The 21,396-nt window shown below is 41.5% G+C and overlaps 2 protein-coding genes across 2 annotated transcripts in view; one reads left to right on the top strand and one right to left on the bottom strand.

Annotated features, from left to right (window-relative positions):
- The window catches only part of Slc22a15 (solute carrier family 22 member 15), a 165,008-nt gene extending 144,272 nt beyond the window's left edge, over positions 1–20,736 (bottom strand). Inside the window, exons 1-3 of the mRNA XM_048814599.1 lie at positions 20,562–20,736; positions 19,885–20,134; positions 19,246–19,366 (exon numbers count right to left, since the gene is read on the bottom strand). Of these exons, the coding sequence (XP_048670556.1) occupies positions 19,246–19,366; positions 19,885–20,134; positions 20,562–20,736 (546 nt within the window). The remainder of the gene's footprint in view (positions 1–19,245; positions 19,367–19,884; positions 20,135–20,561) is intronic.
- Positions 20,737–21,164: 428 nt separating this feature from the next.
- Positions 21,165–21,396, top strand: part of Nhlh2 (nescient helix-loop-helix 2) — a 602-nt gene continuing 370 nt past the window's right edge. Inside the window, exon 1 of the mRNA XM_048814598.1 lies at positions 21,165–21,395. Coding sequence (XP_048670555.1) covers positions 21,165–21,395 — 231 coding nt within the window. The remainder of the gene's footprint in view (position 21,396) is intronic.

Raw genomic sequence — 21,396 nt, 5'->3', positions numbered from 1 at the left:
GAGGGAGGGAGAGAGAGAGAGAGAGAGAGAGAGAGAGAGAGAGAGAGAGAGAGAATAGGAATTTATGGAAAATGACTGATTTGAAGAGATGGGAAAGAGAAAATACAAGATGATCCTGGAACATTTTGAGGTTCAAGAAAGTCAAGAAATGCTCCCAAAACAAGGAGGACATATTGAAAGGGTACAGGAGTCAACTAGAAGCAGCTTCAAGGACCAAAACTGGAAATGTAAGCAACAAAATCAACAGTGAAAGAGTAGAATATAATTTAGAGAAAAAAAAAACCATTCACAGAGCCATACTCACATAAATACAAATAAGGAGAAGGGAAAACTCTTTCATAGAGTGGAATTCCAATTAATAGGGCTGGGGATGTAACTAATTAGTAGAGTGTTTGTTTCCAATGTGAGAGGCCCTGGGTTCAAGTCCCAATAACACACACACACACACACACACACACACAAAACCAATGAATAAATGTATGAAGAATTATGAAATAGAAAAAGACCCTTTAGACATTTGAAAATTTTCTATTTCATGATTCCATATACATTTGGCCACTCAATCTAAACTAACTCCTACCCCTATCACACACGACAGTAATCATAGTTGCAAGCAAGAATCATCAATGCATACATAAATTGGAAGAAAAAAAGTTCAGGAAAAGCAGGATAATTGCACAGTCACACAGTGTCTCCCCACAAGATGCTCATTAATTATAGGAAAGAAAGTAGTAACTTTACAAAAGAGAAAAATGACAGGTACCATTTTAAACACATGATATCACCATTGCTAATTGTAGTTAAGGAGGATGTTAATGTTTGAAGGCTACTGTGTAAAGGGTAGAAAGAAATTATTTTTGCTGTTTTTTATATTTTTGGTAAATGTGAAGCTATTTCACACTGAAAAAATTTGAGAAATTACAAAGAGACGTAAGTGATGATTACTTGCTAATGTGTAATGATACTGCTCTTGTCCACCATCATCTCTTATTCAGGGTATTGCAACAGCCAGTGTCTGATGCTTTACCTTCACTCTCTCCTTTTCCAATTGATTCACTAAACAGTAGCTGTAGTAGTTTGATGGTCAGCTTTCTGTTGCTGTGACAAAATACCTGAGAAAATCAACTTAAATAGGAAAGGTTTATTTTGGCTTATGATTTTAGGGGTTTCAGTCCATGGTTGCTTGGCACCATTGTTTCTGGTCAGAACATCATGGCAGGCGAGTGTGACCAAGCAAAGCCACTCACCTCATGGTGGTCAAAAACAGGGAGCTGGGGGTACGGGATGGGACAGGACAAGTATACCCTTCCAGGGTTCAGCCCCAGAGATGTTCTTCCTCCAACTAGGCCTCCCCCCCTACAGTTTCCACCACCTCCCACTAACACCATCAATGGATCAATCCATCAATGGATTAATCCACTGGGGAGATGAGAGCCCTCTTGATCCAATCCCTTCACAAAAGTCCAACCTTGCTGCATCTGGGACCAAGCCTTCAACACGTGAGCCTTTAGGGGACATTCCAGATTCAAACTATAACAATGATATTATATATGAAACCAAAATCATGTCATTCCCACACTTGCCCTGCTTCAGATTTCCAAGTAAATCCAAACTTTTGGTAGTACATGCCATGGCTTCAGTTGCCCTCCTATGCTCTAGCCAGACTGGTTTTCTTTCAGTTCCTCCTAAGTACCAATTTCTTCCCTGCCTCAGGGCCTTTACATATGCTGTCTTCTTGCTGGGATCATTCTTGCTCTACCTCTTTGCCTGGCAGGCTTTATTCATCCTTTGGGACTCACCTAAATGTCACTTTGGAAAGAGGCCTTGTATGCCTATTCCCCACTCCAAAAAAGGATTGATGTTCTCTAGTTCTTCACTCTGTCTTCTTCACTTATTTTTTTCTTAACTTATGCTTTTTGTTTGTTGGTTTGTTTAGTATCTGTTTTCACCTTTGAACTATGAACTTCGTGATGACAGAGGTTGTTTTCTTGTAAACAAATATGTCGTGTTTTTTTTTTTAAATTGGTAAATAAAATTAGAGAATCTGGGCCAAGCAGAACATAGTTCTAATTCTGGAAGAAGACACAAAGTTCTCCACCCAGGGAGTAGCAGTCATACTGTCCATGTGGGAGGTCCACTGGGGAGGCTCAATTGCCTTCAGGACTCCACCTCAGCAGTTACAGAAGCTGATTGGAAGAAGCTGCAAGCCAGACATGAAGAGGCAGGGTAAAGGGGAAACACAGAAGAATGACAACAACCACACAGTGCACCCAGAACCCCCGGAGCGGTGTTTGGGGGACCATTTAGGAGTACCGCAGAGCAGCTATTACTGGTGTATCTCAGAAGTCCCTTGAGCATCAACTTATTATGTGTGGCATGAAACATAATTGATGTTGATACCAATGACCCTAGTCACTGTCACCCACTGATTTATGTCCTGCCTCCTTTCAGATACAAGGCCCTGTGGTCAACATGAAACAATTAATTCATGTTTACAGTGGTCCTCTGAGCAGGAGATTTCTACCTTCCCCCCCATTTTTTTGATCAGAGTTGATTATAAAAAAAAAACTGGGCTAATTTCTACCAAGAAAATATAAGATATGAAACTGGCTCTCAAAAACCTAAGTCATCTGCAAAATAGCCTTGGGTGGAGACTCGTTTTCTTCTCGATGGTGCCAGGGCCCCAGGACTGCAGGTGAAACCTGGGCCCTCGGGTCACAGAGCTTCCCCTCCCACAGGGTCTGGACTTCCTGGCTCAGTCCCACATCCGGCTTCACCTCTGGAACTCAGATCGCCTCCTCCTGAAAGGAACCCTTTGTCCAGCTCCCAACCCCAGCACCCTTACCCCCTGCCTGGGCTCCACCCTTCCTCCTGCCCCAGCCTCCCCCGCTCCCAGCCCAGACGGCTGTGTCCCTCCTGGGTCTGATTTGCCTTCCAGGGTCGCCCCCTCTCAGGCCTCTCCCACGGTGGTAGGTGAATGTAAACCACACTGCTCTTGGTGCTGTGGGAAACCCGTCTCTTCCCTGAAGACATCCAGGTCCCTCATTCACCAACCCCTGCAAACCTTTAGGTGGTCGTGGTCCTCTCTTTCCAAGGCTGCTCCGGACTCACTCTTCCACCTCCAGGCAAATATTCCTGCTCCTCTGAGGATGTTGCCACTGTGCCCCACCGTTTTCCACTCCTCTTTCCTCTCACTTAGGGACTTTCCTGATGCACTGAAAACTCGAGGGTCCCCACAGTCTTCCTGTCCATAGCCTAGTGACTTCAATCTCCTGTGGGATGACGGGAACTTGGCTGCACAAGGAGAAGAAGNTCCTTCCTTCTTCCTCCTCTCTCTCTCTCTCTCTCTCCTCTCCTTCCTTCCTTCTTTCTTTCCTGTGGGTTGAACCCAGGGGCTCTTAAACACATTCCCAGTCCTTTTTGAGACAGGGCCTCACTAAGTGGCTGAGGATGGCTTTGAACTTTCCATCCTCTTGCCTCAGCCTCCCACGCTGCTGTGATTGCAGGCGTAAGTTCCCAACAGTGATTCCAGTCACTGTTCCCCTGGAGCTGAGAGTCCTCCCTGGAGCACTCTGCTTCCTAACCACAAGGCCTCTCCTTCCCACTCTCTCGCCAAGCTTACTTTTTAGTCTCGAGCAACCTCCATTCCTAGGTTCCTCCAGTCTCCCTCAGTCCCGTGGGATCTTGCTTCCTCTCTCCCACTCAGCCTGGACTCAGAAGAATCTGGCCTCTGCTTCTACCATGGAAACCGCTACCATTAAGACGAACAAGTAAGTAAACTTGACGCTGCTAAACCCAAGGCCACTGTTTTCATTCTTCCTTTCACTGAAGGTTGCAGATAGCAATTCTCTGCTGCCTTAGACACCAGGACCATTTCCCCCTTCTTAAAATGCTTGACCCTCTTGGCCTCTGCGATCCCACCCTCTCCCACTCCTCTTTGTACTTCTCGGTCCATTATTTTGCTGCCTCTTTTTAAATTTCTCTCCTCGGGCTCCTGTTGTAAATGTTGCTGATCTTTCGGGGATTTGCCCTTGGCTCTTGGAGGGATTCATCGGGTATTAGCTGGGATCGGGCTCCTGGTTGGATTCCTTGACCGTGTGCTCATTGGGTGGTAAGTACTAGGGCCATTCCTTTCCCCTTTCCTTCCCGGCTCCAGAATGTGGACGTACTGCAGAGCTCTCTCCTTGCTCCACTGTCCTTTAACTGTGCCCACTATTCTCTGGGCCATCCCATCTCATTTCAGGGCTTCGTTACACATGCACCAAGGATAATGAGAAGCCCACACTGCTCCCCTGAATTCCAAGCTTTGGAAGTCACATCTTCAGTTGCCTGACGGGTGCCCCCACAGGTGTCTCCAACTCAGATTGGAAACCACACTTAACTGCCTCTAATTCGCCTTCTTTTCCCGTTTAGAGGAAGACCTTATGGGTCCTCCTGTGGTTTCACATCCCATTAGTCAAGGCCTCCGTCTCCGTTGCTACGTGCTTTGTACCTATCCCTCCTTCTCTGTCTTAAGTCAGTATCTTTTCTCCACCACATCATGACAGCAGTTTCCTAGCGGGTCTTCTTTCCTCAAGTCTGATTTTATATTGACAACACAAATGACATATCATTCAGACCTTGTCACCTGTTCAATATAAGTGTTTTAACGTGTCGTTTAAGATTCCTGATGAACAGATTCCTGCTTAACTTGCTAGGCGAATCTCCCCCAACAACCTGGCCATGTTACTCGACTTTTTGTCGTTATAATAAAACACCCAAAACAAGGTACTTATGAAGAAAACAGGTTTGGAGGTTGAAAGTCCAAATGGCACTTAACAGGCTCTGGCAAGGGCGCTGTCCTTGGGTGTATCACAACATGGCAGATGGCAATGGCGGGAGCGTGTGTATGGGGAAGCAATCACACCTTGAGCAGGATGTGGGGCTGGAGAGCAGGCTCTCTCCTTTTATAACCACCCTCTCCTGGAAATACCAAGAGGCTGCAGGAGAACTACTTCAATCTCTTTCAAGGTCATGTTCCCAGTGGCCCAAGAACCTCCCATCGGGCTCCTCCTTTAAGATGGTTCCACCATCTTTTGGGAGGTTCCACCACCTCCCAACTGCTGCACCTTGAGAACCAAGCCTTTAAGACATGGGGCACTGGGGGACTCTCAAACTTTATTAAAAGCACAGTACTGCCTTACATTTTTCAATCTAATAGCATTTTTTCTTATGCATAAAGTAGCTTCTTGATTCCATTATCACCTAAATAACACCTGCTCAACATTCAAGGCTCAGCTGAGCTGTTTCTTCCTCTCACAAGTTGCCTCTGCTGGGCATCAGTCCTCCTTGTTCCTCTTCCCTGCACCCCCAAACAAGGTTAATGGAGCCTCCTGTGATCTCCCATAATGTGCTGTGAAAACACTAGATCAGTATTTAGTGCAGGGCTTTTTAAATACCCATTTTATTTCTCTACCTCTCCCCTAAAGACTCTCTTCTTTAACTCCTCCATACTGTGTATGGCTCTTGTCTCATTTTAATCACTAACTTTTTTGCCTTTGAAAATAAGTCAGCTGAGCAAGGATCCATTTTTACATTAGGGGGTGGAGTGGAGAAGAGGCCATGGGGCGATACATCCTATTTGGCTTCTTTGGTTCTGCAGCTGCCCCAGTGCACTGACCTCTGCTGAACTAGTTGGAAGGTGCTGGAGGCCAGGAAAGGCAGCCACAGTCAGGGCCAATGAACACATCCACTGAACACATTCCTTGGCCTTCTTCCTGGTCCCTATGCTACTTGTGGGGTCAGATTATAGGAACCACGGTTTACCCCTTAGTATAATGTATGCACCCAGACCCTGCATACTCTCTACCTTGCTGATGTTGTTCTCTTTGATTTTTTTTTTTTTAAAAAAGACACTTTTATCTGTGTCTACTGCAATGCTCTCCAATGTTAAGGCTTAGTCCAAGTGGTCCTTCTCCATGTACACATCTCTAAGACCAAAAGTTACACTTAGTTCTCGTCTCTAAAATCAAATGGGTATCACCATCAATGTGGTAAAATTTAGTCATTACCTATCATCTTCTCTAGGGTTCTGTTTTTCTTACCTGACACCATAATTGACCCAATCCATTTGGTGAATGAACAGATCTCCTACAGTCGGAGATCTTGGGTTCATTTATTCAACAGGTAAATATATGTTGCCTGTGTACAAAGTATCAGGCCTGTACTGTGCATGGGCGGAACCAAACAGCCACTGAGACACAAGACCAGCCCTCAAGGAACTCACAGTCTAGGGCAGTGTTTCTTAAGCTGGGGGTATGCAGACCAACGAGGATCTTAAGGTCTAAGAGAAAGTGTTTGAATTTCTAACATTTCTAATTTCTAATATTCTAGAAAAGTTTTCTAGAGAAAGACTAAGATTTGCAGATATTCAATATGCGGATTGCTCCTGGTTCTCAGTTGGCGTCTGTGTCACAAGGTCATATGTCCTATAAAGGATCCTCAGGTAGAGTGGAACACTCAAACTCAGAGCAGTTGCCAGTAGAGACCACTGGCCTTTAATCACTTTCAGCCTCCCATGATGTTCTGCAGTGGGGGTGTACTTGGATAAGAATATCTGCAGTGATATTATCCAGCTTTGAGAAAATTAGCCCTGCTGGGCTGGGGATGCAGCTCAGGGGTAGAGCACTTGCCTAACATGCACAAGGGCCTGGGTTTGGTTCCCAGCAGTGCTGCAAAATAAACAACAAAAAAATTTTTTTTGACTGTCATAAAGAGACAAGTGACCTAAAAATAATGCATTTTAAATAGCATTACTTAAGGGTAATATTAATAATGCAGGCACAAGGAACCAGTAAGAAAATGGCAGTGAGCACTCTCTCCTCTCCTAATAAAAACACTTTACCACCCATATTTTAATTTTTTAAGAATTACTCTAATAAGAATTTGTCCAAAAATTCAAAACTATCAAGAACGTTAATTAACAATGAAATTCAACCTAAGTGTATCTTTCACCTTGAGATACACCTAATGATAGTTCAATACCATAATACCAAAACTTTAGATAATTAAATGTGAGGTGTTTCGTTTTGTTTTGTTTCCTATTTAGGATACAGGAAGCTCCAAAGAATGTTGCTCCCATTTTAATCATGAGAAAAGTCCAGACCAAAAAAAAACAAAAAAAAAACTGTGACTTGTAATAAACCTGTTGAAGAGCAGAGGTCAAAAGACAATGCAATGACCTGAGTTCCAAAGGGATTCAAGCCCTTCCAAGGGGGAAATGAAAGACATAAACTCTCTCACCCATTGCAGGCCACAGTTCATGTGGGGAAGAAGAAATCACCTGTGTTGTAAAGGAACTGCTAGAGGTTGAGTGTGAGCTGGTGTGTCAGTCCGGAATCGTGAGGGCCCACCAAGGGAGTTCATACTCATTCACAGGCTGCTGTCCGGGGACCTCTCCTGAGTGCTCTGGGGACAGAGCAGGTGTACAAGGGTAACTAGGAGGCTTAGGGGGTCAGACCCCAAACACCATTTGCTTCTCTCTTGTGAAGCAAAAGCTTTGTGCTTCTGGGAGAGGGACAGCAAGGACTGTTATCCAAAGCACAAGAAAAGATGCATCCAGGGGAGGAAGAAAGGGCATAAGAAGAGACAATCTCTGGGGAGAAGTACAAAATCATTTGCGGTCTAGGATCTTAAACTAACATCATGCAGTTTTCCCATCTTTGGGGAAGGGAAGGAGAACTCCTGCCCTAGGTCAACCACAAAGATAGGGCAGAACTTGGCTGCACAAGGAGAAGAAGCAAGAATGCCCAGAGAGAGGCCTAAGCACAGAGGCCCTCCCTAAAACTTAGACTGGTCCAGAAGAGCAGAGAAATCCTCTTCCTCCAACACAAGCCTGGCACAAAGAACAAGCAACAGCAGGCTGAGGCTGGGGAGGAGGCAAGCCTGTGGCAAGAGACCTATCCTGTGGTACAGGCATGTGGGGCAGCTGATGGTGGGGCTCTTCATAAGCACCATCTATCAGTGAAGTACGTGGAGCCTTTGGTGGGTACACTACTGGTAACTACAGGAACAACAAAACCCCAACCCAATTCAACTCCTAACTAGGTTAAGTGAACTCTGCACATTACTAACCTCCTTATAAAAGAAGAGTCATGGTCCCTTCCCATGAAAATTATTTACCCCAGTCTCTACATTCTGTGGTTTGGGTGTGGTTCTGAGTATTCCTCAAGAGTGTTTTGTGATTGAAAGTTTGGTCCACAGAGTGGCACTACTGGGGAGATGGGGCCCCGGTGATTCCTAGATGTTGGAATAAGCAGACAGGGACTTTAGAAGGACTAAGCTTAAAGTGTGAAAGAATATAGTAAGAAAGGTAGAAAGCATGCATAAACAAATAGGGAAGTTCACGGGAAAGATGGACGTGCCTGATATTAAAAACCCAATATCGTAGAAGAAAAATGCTTTTGACATACTTGTTAAGTAGACTGAACCCCGATGAAGGTGTTAATCAAATTGAAGATCTTTCAAAAATAATTACACAAATAAAAACAAAAGGAAAGAATAGTGAAGGAATAAGACCAGAAGGGAGCATTCAAGAAATCTGTGGCAGTAGCAAAGATGACAATATATGGAGTTCCAGAAGGATAGGAGAAAGGGAAAGGGGCAGAAGAAATATTTGAAGAAACAATGGCCAAGAATTTTCCAAAAATAATAAATCCAAGGTCAGATGACCTCAATGAGGAGATACAACAAATGAACAAAGAAAAACATTACACACAGGTATACAGGTTGACATGGCTGCCTGGCCACCAAGCCGGTGCAGCCAGCTCACCGGTCTCTACTGAGCAGCAGCACAGTGGTGGCTGGTCCGCTGCCTTGGGGAGCCCACCATACCAGCGTGGGCCTGAGGCACGGTGCTGGCCTGCAGAGGTGAGCTGGGGCAAGCCAACCTGTCACCCCATGGTAGCCCAGCCTGTACAGGGTGTGGATGCCCACCGAAGATGCACAATCCATGCAGTGCTACTGAGCATGCGCGATTCACTGACTCCAACCTCCAGCTTCTGGAGAAGTGGGGAGAAAATGGAAGTAAGGCAAACTGAAATGGGATTCAGGGCTAACCAGTAGCAGTTAGTACTTTTCCAAACTCTAATTAACATAATTTTGGACACAGAGCATTGGTAATTTTTTTTTCAAATCCTGATTAGCATAAGTTTGAGCCAATTAGCGTTGACCCAAGTGCTACATAAACCCCTAGACTAGCACACTCAGATGGCAACTCTTCTTGGGGTCCCTTTTGCTCTGTAAGAGTTCTTTTTCTTTTCTTTTCCCCTCCCTCCTTTCCTTCCTCCCTTCTTTCCTTCCTTCCTATACCCAGGATTGAACCCTTGAACCACATTTGCATCCATTTTTTATATTTTATTTAGAGACAGGGGCTCAGTGAGTTGCTTAGAACCTCACTAAAAAAATTGCTGAGGCTGACTTTGAACTCAAGATCCTCCTGCTTTTGCCTCCCAAGCTGCTGCGATCAACTGCATTGGACAGGAGTTCTGTTTCTATGCACATTTGAATAAATTTCATTTATACGCACTCCCCCTGTTTTCTGGATTTCATTTTTTTAATTCATGAGATGAGAACCCAGAAAGAAGAAATTGGCGGTGAGCTGCTGGGGTCTGCTGAAACACTGGACGGCACAGCCCACCATTAAGAGCTGCAGCCTTATGCAGACCCCACCCTCCTGCAGAAGCAGAGAAACTCCAGTCTCACTTGACAGCAGAAATGGAGGATTGAAGTTCAAATTCCACGTTCGATGTCACAGTCACTCTACTGAAAATGTAAAAAAAAAAAAAAAATTGAAGAGGCAGTTGGAAGAGGGAGGAAGGAACTCGGTGTGTACAGAAGAACAAAGATAAGAGTAGATTCTGACCAGAAACTATATAAGTCCAAAAGAAATGCAGCAACATCTTTCAGGTACTGAAAGAAAAAGTAAAAAACAAAAACAAACAAACAAACAAAAAACCTTTATCACTCAGAATTTTATACCCAGAGCAAATTTTTCTGAAGTTTAAAAAAAAAAAAGCATTTTAAGAACAATAGCTGAAAGAATTCTATTTTAATACCCGTCAACTTACTCTGGAATAAATGTTAAAAAGATGTTCTTTAGACAGAGGAATGCATTGTCATATAGACACCTGATCTATACAATAAAATGAGGAATACTGAAAAGATAAAACGAATACTACTCAGCAATAAAAATGAGCAACTGTATGGGTGAATCTCAAAGTTATAACTGATTAAAAAGAAAGTAAACAAAAAAAGAAAATATTGTATGATTCTATTTATAGAATCAACAATTGCTAGTGACAAAACAATGTCTAGAGACAGAACATTGATTAGAAGTTTCCTCTGGGGTAAGAAACAGGATGCATGAGGAGAATGGATCACAAAGAGTATGATGAGTATGTTTACCATCTTGATTGTGGTGATGTCTTCAAGGTTGTGTACATGTATCAAAATTAACTATATTGTGCCCTTCATATACATGCAGTTTTGTGTGTGTGTGTGTGTGTATCAGTAAAGCTATATGAGGGAGTAAATACAAAATAAAATCACAACGAGAGAACTCGGCACCTATTAGAATGGCTTAAAATAATTTTTAAAGCTAACAATAACAGATGCTAGTGAAAACGTGGACGTACTTGAGGTTTCTAGTGGGAAAGCAAAATGGTACAGCTACATTGTAGAGCAGTCTAGCAGTTCCTCCTAGAGTCAAACACTCACTATAAGGTAAATATAACAATCTCACTCTTATTTACCCAGGAGTACTGACTTTACATGACCTCATGAAAACCTGTAGATGTACCAGATTTATTACCCATGTTGTTAACATCCAAAAATTCAGAAACCACCTAAAGCCTACTAATTTGTAAATGGGTATAAAATTTTTGCAACATTTGTATTGATACATGTAACAACTGACTACTGATACATATAATAACATGGGTGAATATTTTTTAAAAATTTATGCTTACATTAAAAAGCCCAGATTCAAAAGTCTACATACTGTTTGTTTTATTGATTGAGTGATTGGTTGGCATTCTGGAAAAAGAAAAACCATCAGAACAGAAATCAGATCACTAGTTGTCTGAGGTTGAGCTTGAATAAAGGATTGGCTACCAAGAGGTACAGGGTGATAGAAATATTCTGTATTTTGACGATGTTGGTTATATATTAATTGCATAGTTTGTCTGATTCATACAATAGAATACCTTTGAAGGGTGAATTTTACTGAATATAAACCATACTTTAATGAACTGACCCTAAAATGTATGCATCCAAAATACGAAAGCAAAAGTTTTTTAGTGACGTTTAAAATCACACTACGCTCAATCCGGTATTTTAAATATTTCTCTAGGTATAAAGATAAATGTTTAGAAGCCTTTTTGGAGGTTTAATTTTATAGCAAAAGCCAACCTCTTGGGGAAACAGCTACAGTAATACGCAGAAACCAATAAGGTAACAAAAATGTTTCCCCGTATTGGCAAGTTCCATTGATATACACCTGAGAAACATTGCTGACCACTGTGGAGGATTTGAAGAAACAAGTGTTAAAAATACTTTGTAGTGTTGGATCATGAGATTTGTTATTTATTTGGATGAAAAAAAACAGCAGCAATTTCTACCCTGTTTCAGCCCATGGTAATTTATAGATTCTATTTCAGTAATGAAATACCATAAAGAACTATTTATAAGGGGCATTAATGGGAAAATGTATGGGAAGAGATATTTTCACAAATGAGATGATCTTTAATACAAGGAATGATTTATAGAAAAATTGTGCAGGCATAACCACTGAGGAAAAGGCTTTTTGATTCAAATAAACATAAAAATGGTCTGTGGGCAGAGATACCACTACAAACAAAATTTATTTAGCAAATAATTCCTGTCCAGAATTTGCATAAGGATTTTGAAGCAAAAATGTCTGGGATATACTGCATAGTTAGTTTTAAAGTAAGAGTCTTTTGCTGGGCATGGTGGTGCATCCCTGTAATCCCAGTGACTAGGGAGGCTGAGGCAGGAGGATTGCAAGTTTTTGAACAACTTCAGCAACTAAAAAAAAAAAAAGTCCTTTAAAATATAATAGACTTAGTCATTTTTTTAAAAGAAATTAATTTGTTTTAATTACTGAGCACCTCTGATACACTGATTTAGGGGTTGGAAATACAAAGACTAGCCTAAAGTAACATGCCACCCTGTCCTCATGTTGCTTGTTTGGCATTTTAAATTTAAAGGAAACAGCTACATACAAATAGATATTCTCTGATATATTTGTTCTGAACATCATCTAACTGCCCAACAATTAACAAGGCAAAGATTAAACTCTAGCTTGTCAAATTCTTAAAAACTAACCATTAAAATGAGAATTATGAATTAAATAATTAGAATTTTCTGAATAATATTGCCAAATAAAAAATTAATTGATAATATGCCATGAATATAAAAAAGGTATGGAAAAATTCTGGAAAGGAACATCAGAATGAAAGAAATAGATAAATTCAATGTTCTACAATGTGTTCTCTATAATTTTTTGTTGCAAAAATTTCATTTAGTAATTTGAAAACAATAATGAGAAAAATAATATACTTTTCATAAGGAACATTGTAAAATTTGCTGTGCCTATGTTCTACTGTGCTAAAAATCTCATGCAATTGACTCAAAACATACACGTAGTTGAGCAATTCTAACTTGTAAATAAAGACATCTCAAGTCTCAAAACATTTTAAGCAATTTCAAAACATTTTGAAATAGCAGTTTCCCAAAGTATGTTTCATGAGTGTTCTGTATAGTTTTAATTATTTTCTGGAAATTGTTTAATCTATGAGATCATTTTTGCTACTTACATTAATCTATGTATTCTTTATATCTCATATTTTTCTATTATACCCATAGGTGATATTGTCAATATCTCAAGGTCAAATAAGTTTGGAAATGCCAAGCTAATAGATATAAAAGTACTTTGAAACCTGTAGTGTGCTTTCTAAATAAAAGACTTTATTATTATAAGGCTTATTTACTATATATTGAGACTTGGCAATAAATGAAAAAGATTATACTTTTCCTACAAAGAAAAATGCTGTAATAAGTGGTAAAGTACTTGAAGAGTTGTTCACCTTGAAGCTAAGTGTTCTAAAATTATGTATTCGGTGACACTGTGGATACCAGCAGATGTTTTTAAATGAGCACACACTCAATGTGTGTCATTAAGTATATATTTCAAATGACTTAACTGGCAGCTGTATAAAAAGAAATTTGTACTATGATTTATTTTTTCGAAAGAAGACATGTTGAAGAGATACTTGGAATTTTTTCTATTGTTATGTGGGTTTTTTTTTTTTTTTTTTTTTGCTGCTCAAAGTAATGGAAATGTACCATTCATTAACATCTTTTATACCTGAACACTTTAGACACTTGGAAACATAAATTTTCAAACTGTTAAAAAGATTTTCAAATCAAGAGCTTCAGGAATTTTAAACCCATTTGTGAAAACAATAATCAGATTCAAAGGAAACTTGATATTCAAATTTCAACAAAGCTTTGACATATTGGCAAATAAGAGGGGAAAATGAGAATCATAATGTTGTCAACACAGTAAGGAATTTCTATTGGAACCTTTGAACTGTTTGGCTTACATAAAATAAACTGGAATTTTACTGAATTTTTAAAGGTGGGGAATGGTCATCTCCTTGACGATATCAGCCTGGCAGCATTAGAAGTAAACCACAGACAATTACAGAAGGAACTAGGAGATGTCCTTGTCTGTCTTCACACTCCAATTGTATTGGCTCCTGCACTGATCAAGTTTTCAATGGTCTTAGTCCTAATAGTAGTCTCTTCCCTTAAAGAAAGTAAACTCAAAAGGGAAACAAAATAAATAAATAAACAAAATAGTGAACACCCTCATCACTTAAAATCAAATACAAAAAAAAATGACAATAAAGAAAACTATTTAATAGATAAAAGAGTAAAGAGATAATACAGCATAACTAGATTGTGGTATAAACATGACTTGCTCAGCCTGCTGATGTTCTAGGAGCCTTATTGAACTACAATTGGCATACCAGAGTTGAACAGCACAACTCAATGTGGTTTTTTTAGTGCATTTAAAGAGTTGTAACATTATCACCAAAGTTTAATTTCAGAACATATTGTCACATCATCTCAGCTAAAACTGTCCATGAGGAGTCATCCCCCCACACTCCTGCACTGGCCCTCTGCAGCCAGTTATCTCCTCTCTGTTGCTACTGGTTTGCCTGTTTGGGGCTTTTTCCTAGGAATGTAATATTGCAGTATGTATTCTCTTAGGTCTGGATTCTTTCATTCATGTTGCTGTATGTATTAATACTTTATTATATTTTTTTGCTTGTCTTTATTGCCAGATAATCAATTGTATCATGTTCTGGTTAACCATTTGGTTGTTTCTTTTTGATTGGTTTTGTTTTTAATTGAAAAATGAAAATATATACATTTATAGTATATAACATGATGTATATTATAAATGTGTGTATACACACATAAACACATTGTAGAATTAAATATTCATCAACGCACATATTTATCATTTTTTGTGATAACATTGAATTTTTGTGTTACATTTTGCTCTGCTCTCTAGGCCATAAAAAACAGGTTCTAAATAAATTGAGCTGAAAAACAAGACCATCAAATCATGTTTTCACAAAGGGTTAAACAATGACTTTAACAAAATGAAAGGGGCTGGAAACTTATCTCAATGGTAGAGCCCTGGCCCTGCTGCAACAGGCTCTGGGTTCAATTTCCCACACCACCTCCATGACAAATGAAGCCTATTGCTATCATAAAACATATATTACCAGTAATATGGTGTATCGTTACTAGGTTTTTGTACTGTTAATAAATAAAAGTAACTATCTCATAAATCCTTATTTTATGTTTATTATTGCTTTAATATGTTTTGTACACTTAAAATTATATAATATTCTAGCAAAGTAGTACATACACACACACACATATGTATGTATGTATACTTATGCACACACTGGATACGCCTGCTCAAAGCTTTTTATTGATGGGGTGCAATATTTAAGAAAATAAATTGGAAACAGCTAATAGAATTGATTATAAAATCTTGGTAGTCCAACTTTATCTGGCACAATTTTATATGGACAGTATTTAAAACTATTAACTCACTGACCTCCCCCCAAATGCAAAAGGTGGCAATTCATCTATGTTTGTGTGAATGTGTATTTCTTCCTTAGCATGCACATTTTACTTGGTGAATAATTCTGCATGAGTATATTTGTATAGGACACAATGATCACAGAAGCAGTATATAGTGGTTGAAATACAATTTCCAAATTTAGATCACCTGAGTCTGAATTTTGGCCCCATGATTTATTAGCTATGTGACCTTGAATGGATTACCATTCTTTTCCATGTCCCAGTTTCTTTGTATGCAAAATGGGGACAGTAACAGAACCTGTATCATAGGTCTGTGGTGAAGATGAAATGAGTTCATGTGTGAGTCCCTAAACCTATTGTTTGACACCTGGACAGTATTCATTAAAGGCCAGCTAGCCACCAGAGCTACAGATACACACACACACACACACACATACACACACACACACACACACGATCTGACAGGTATATCTGGACACATTATATTTTCTATGTAAATATATATCTGGTGTTCAATATGTACTTATATTGACAAACAACAACAATATTATTAGTAACATTTAATATTTATAGCCAACATACACCAAGCATGAGTTTTCGGCATCAGTTTAAGGGCTATGCATATATTGCCTACTTCACTTTGGGAAAAAAAAAATAGATGACATAACAACATAATGTAACATCCTATATTTTCATTTTTCTCATTCTTCAGATTAGGAAACTGAGGCCCAGGAAAAGGCTGAATAACATAGCTAGCCTAAGTTCACACGGCTAGCATGTGACAGAAAAAGAAAATACAGCTCCCTAGATCATCACCTGTAGGTTTAATAATAGTATTAAATATTACTCTTATATTTCATAATATCTTTATTTGCATGGTTTTGTTAAATGTTTTCGCATACATTGAGACTTACTACAAGCCTGTGCAGGGAGAAGGGCAGGGTTATTATCCTTGCTTTCATAGGAAAGAAAAAGATACAACTGGGACCATGGGTGCTTTTTGGTGGAAGTGTTTCTATGTTGCAAATGTCCACAGCTTCTACATGCAGTAGCCAACTACCACAAATGAATTGAGTACTTATAGTGTGTCAATTCTGAGGTCAGAGCTGGGGAAAGAAGCAACAGACCTTTTCTGGAAGCCTCACAGCCTACTGGAGAGACAGGAATGGAAACCAAGATTCACTGTACATAATATGTAGTCTCAAAGGGAGATGTGAAAGAAAGGCTTATGGAGCACAGAAAAAGGGGCCATCTGTGCCAGGGAGGTCTTCAAAAAGGCAATGGTGGTGGGGGAGGGGGAGGCTTTCCTGGAAGACAGAATGCATGTGTGTGTGTGTGGGAGTCCATGTTTGTCTCAATGACAATGAGTCTAGGTGTGTCTGTGTATAGATCTGAATATGTACCTACAGAGGTTTAATAATGTAAGCATTAATTATAAATATGCTGGCTTAACAGTGTGTAATAAATAAGCCTGAACATGAAAGAGAATTTGTCTGGATTCACACACAGCATAGCAGAATTGGACCAGCCTTATATGTGCACCCTCTACACCCACTCCCCAAGACCAGAGGAACCAGGGACATGGGTCCCATCCTGCTCCAGCAGCTGCCCCGTCATGAGCTAAGATGATTAAACCCATCAGGTTTTTCAGTCCATCATTCTGGATGTGTAGCCCTCCAATAGAGCCAGCAAACTTGTATGAGTACTGGGGGTGAGGAGGTACAGGCATCTATGGGTGTGCATCTGTGTGCACATTTCTGGTTTTAAGGAAGTGCTTAGTGTTGGCTGCTCCTAACCAGATTGGGAAATTTCCTTTCTATCTTCATCTTCACTACCTTGGGGAGTTTATCCACTTACCTGTTTCCATTGCTACCCACATGAGGCTGCCTTTTGTCTCCACTTAGATGTCCTGGGGATATCTTAAATACACACTCCTGTGCTAGGGCTGAGCGGAAAGGCAAGGCTGAACTGTGTCAGTGCCCCTATTCCTTGGAGGCACTCTTTCTTCCGTCCTATTCCAGCCTCATTCTGGTCCAGGTATCCCCCCAGAGAAGTAAATGTGTCAGCAAAGGCAAATAGTGCTGTGGCAGCCATGAGGACCCCAGAGGGTCATTCTCAGGGGTAGGCTGTTCAATGACCTCCCCACTGCTAATAAAATCTGTTTTTAAGGCAAATCTGATAAAGGAGTTAAAGTGAAAACTCCTCTCTACAATTCCTCCAGGAATTAAGAATGCGGACATCAAGGCTATAATACTTATTTCTTTTAAGATGAACCAATCAAAAGAGCTAAAATGAGCACAGATGATACCTAATCAATGGAGTAATTGACAAAATGTAATTGATAGCAAATAATATGTAATTAATGGTCACCAACATTATCTCTATTAAGTGGCAAAATAACTGAATCCGTTATAAAGCGTATAAATTCAGGGCAATGGGGTTGTACAAGGCACAGGCATTATGTACTGAAATACACTGGTGATTTGTAAGTGTTTACATCCTAGCCCAGTGCACTGCTACACTGCTAAATGTATTCACATGTTAAGATGGGAAAGAATAAGGTGCAATAATCTACACATGTAGCATGTCATATTTAAGTTGAATGAATGAGTGGATGAAGAGAAAAACAAACACTATCAGGAAAGTAGAATTGTTTCATATAGTGGTCCCTGACTACTTAAATTCTGTTCCTAGTTCCACCAATGATTTATTCTATTTTAAGATGTATTTTAAAATTCATCTATTGATGTTTGATTCATAGCAAGATATCTCTCAAAAATATCAATATGCTTAATCAAACCTTGTTGAAATGTCTTTCAAAATGCAAATACTCTTTAATAAATATTAATTGCATATCTGAATACTTCATGTTAATTGTAGTATCTTATATAACATATATTTCCACATGTTGGGCACAAATATTTCTCTAAACATGAAGGAAAGATGCTGGGTTTATAATACGCCAGAGAATTTTTTTCCATAGTCGGGATATTTTTAATTGCACTTACCTACTGCACTGATAATCTGAAAATAAGAAATACCCTGATTATGGCTAGAGATTCTGTTTAAAGGCTATGGTTTCTATCATGGACTGCTTTCAACTGTTATATTTTATGGCACAGATTCAGTGGGAATCTGATCTGCTAAAATATTTGGGCTGTGAAAACTCCCACACTGTGACAGATGTCAAGTCCAATTAAGTGACTCGTGTCCAGGTTTCTGTCCAATAGGATTTCCCATTAAATATCAATTTAGAGGGAAAAAAAATTCCATCCCCCTTCTTAAGCCTTTATCTCTTCCACCATCTCCAGGCTGAGTCAATTGGTACCAGGAGAGCCAAGAAGCCACACATGCATCTCTGCCTCTTTGCTCTGGCTCTCCACCCTCTTCCTGTCTTTCTCTGCTTCTCTGTCACTGTTACTCCAGGAGACGTTCACTTTTCACCAACCTTTCTCCAAGCATCTCCAAGCCACTGACTATATATATTTTGCTACAAGGTAAAGAGAGGAGGGGGTGGGGCGGTGGGTGTAACCAAGCTTTGAAAGACTTTGAAACTGGAAAATAGGTGCCTTTTTATAAAACATACAAGTAAATGAGGGATGAAGAAGAGGCGACCTTAGCTCCGAGTTACAGTATTGTGTTCCTGGGAACTGGGGAGACATCAGCTGAACAAAGCCTTATCTAGAAAAAAAAAAATCACTTCTGAGCAAGATCTCAGCTCTGCCCTGCACTTCCCAGTTTCTGCTCAGCCCTATTAAGGGAAGGAAAGGATCCTTCCGGGGCAGAATCTTATCTTAACCATCTTTCTTATTGATTATTCCGCTATTAGAAAGTGGAGGAATCAACCCTTTGATGTGATTGTGTTTATCTCTGCATCTCTTTTGTTATTTATAGAGCCCTAGAAGAGGAGAAAAGCAGGAGACTTTTCAACACATCGTTTAGAAAAAAATCAACAACGAGTTTTTCAAAATGTTTGAGAACAATTAAAAGGAAAAGGCATTTTTTGATCTATCAACTAAGTGAACAATCATTCATGTCACCCACATTCTGAGATACCGTTCCTCGATGTGGGCACCGGCGAGGTGGCAACTGCTCCTGCATTTTTGAATGTAATAAACATTTGCTGCTTTTAATATTTTCCGGAAATCCCCCCTCGCTATTCCCTGGAATTTTAACTCTAAAAGATTGGAGAAAAGATTATCGAAAGGGCTTTTGCAAGGTAAGACTCCTTTACATTTTTTTTTCCAGCTTAAAACTAAGTTCATTCATATTGCATTTATTTCAGTCCGGAGTTAAAGAAATAAAATGCATACACGACATAGTATTTATGAATATTTCAAATATGCCTGGAGGAGAATTTAACATGTTTTGAGGGGAACCCAGGAACTTTTTATGCGAACTACAACTATGTCGTGGCTTATTGTGATGTTCTATTGCTCGCCAGATATATTTTTGCCCTTTCAAGCCGACTGTGTAAATGCAAGTTATTTTACTTATAAAGGTAGCCGAGAAAAACCCATAGGGACTAAAATGTAGTTCACCTGGAACATTTGTTTTTATTTCGCCTTAGAGGATCTGTTTTCCTTGCACGGAAACGAAAGCTGTTTTGGAGCCCGATTCGCTCAGAGGCAAGCGCGGTGCTGGGAGCAGATCCTACATCCCCCGCTTTGTTTCTCTAGAAGCAAGCCCTCCTACATCTTGCATTCGCGATTTTCTCGCGCGTGGAGAGTCTCTTGGGAGGCACACGCGGGGACCAAGTGTTCGCAGCCGGGTTGCCCCTCCGGTTCACCAGCGGGCTGTGCACGCAGCTGGTGCGGGAGCCTTTCCCTTCCAGCTGACCCCTTTCTTGAAGCCCAAATTTCCCCGAAGCCCAGCGGTTCAGAGCGGGCCCCCTCCCAGAAGACGCGCAGGCCGGGGTCTTTCTCCAGTGGTCCGGGCTCGGTGGCTTTTCAGGGAGGCCATCATCAGAAGACCGCTAAACACAGACTCTGGGCCTTGGCCAGGCCTCCCGTGGACAGTTGCGCGTCGGGGATCATCAGTTCCGGGAGCGCCCAACTTTGCCGCGTAGATGCCCTTGGCGCCCAGGCATCACTCAACTGTCCGCCCGCCCCGCCACAGTCCCTGGCTTTCCCCATCCCTCTCCAGCCTCTCCTCCTAAAGCGACGTGACCGCCAGCATTTTCCCCGTGAGGTGGTCGGCAGACTGCCGGGCATTGTGTTATCTCACATCGCTGCGTCCCTAGGTCCCCTATGTGTGTGGCTGTCTGCATGACAGATGGTGCACCCGGAGCGTGCGAGGGCATAGGAGTCAATTTTCTTTTGAAAAGAGCCTACACGTTTTTCTTTAGTATTTCGGAGGAGGGTGAGGGTTACCAGGAAGCCCCGGGCAGCCTGCTATCAGCCTGAACTCAGGGATAGGGGTCCCATGCAGCCTGTACCCCAGAGCAGTGCGCCCCCCGTGCAGCACCAGGACCTCGGGCGCGGCGGCTTTGCAGCTGCTCTGCTCCAGACCCTCAGGACGGGAAGCAACCACGTTTCCCCGTGCCATTAAAACCTAGGTGTATTCATCGTTTCCAATCATTCGTTTGTCTGGAAAGGGGACGAAGCGAGGGAGGCGATGTAGCGCAGTTGATGGTAGGCCAGAGGAGGCACAAAACCCCACCGCGCTCAAGGCCTGAGGTCATTCCACAGCCCCAGGGCCACAGGCCAGTCTTGGCCTCTTGTGGGCAGAAGTATCGTCCGGGATGTGGCCTAGGCCACGGAGGGACCTCGCCAGCTCCTGCGCCTCCGACCCGCTACTCGGCTCTTCCGCGCGTAATCCCTCCTTGCGCGTGGGCCTGCTGTGGGGAGGGGGCCCGGGATGTGCGACCGCCTGGAGGGCCGGCGTGGCAGGCATCTGTCTTCCATCCTTTATAGCAAAAGAAGATCCCGATTCCCTTTATTGACTGATTTTCTAACTCCCCTTCAGCCTCCAAAATGATGCTGAGTCCGGACCAAGCCGCCGACTCGGATCACCCCAGCTCGGCGCACTCGGACCCGGAGTCGCTGGGAGGTGCGGACGCCAAGGTGCTGGGCAGCGTGTCGGACCTGGAACCGGTGGAGGAGGCCGAGGGCGACGTCAAAGGCGGCAGCCGTGCCGCGCTCTACCCACACCCGCAGCAGCTGAGCCGGGAGGAGAAGCGCCGCCGCAGGCGGGCCACGGCCAAGT

The sequence above is a fragment of the Marmota marmota genome, unplaced genomic scaffold (genome assembly GCF_001458135.2).
Source record: "Marmota marmota marmota unplaced genomic scaffold, marMar, whole genome shotgun sequence".
NCBI lineage: Eukaryota > Metazoa > Chordata > Mammalia > Rodentia > Sciuridae > Marmota > Marmota marmota.
The sequence above is the reverse complement of the archived record's forward strand: the minus strand, read 5'-3'. Positions and strand labels throughout refer to the sequence as shown.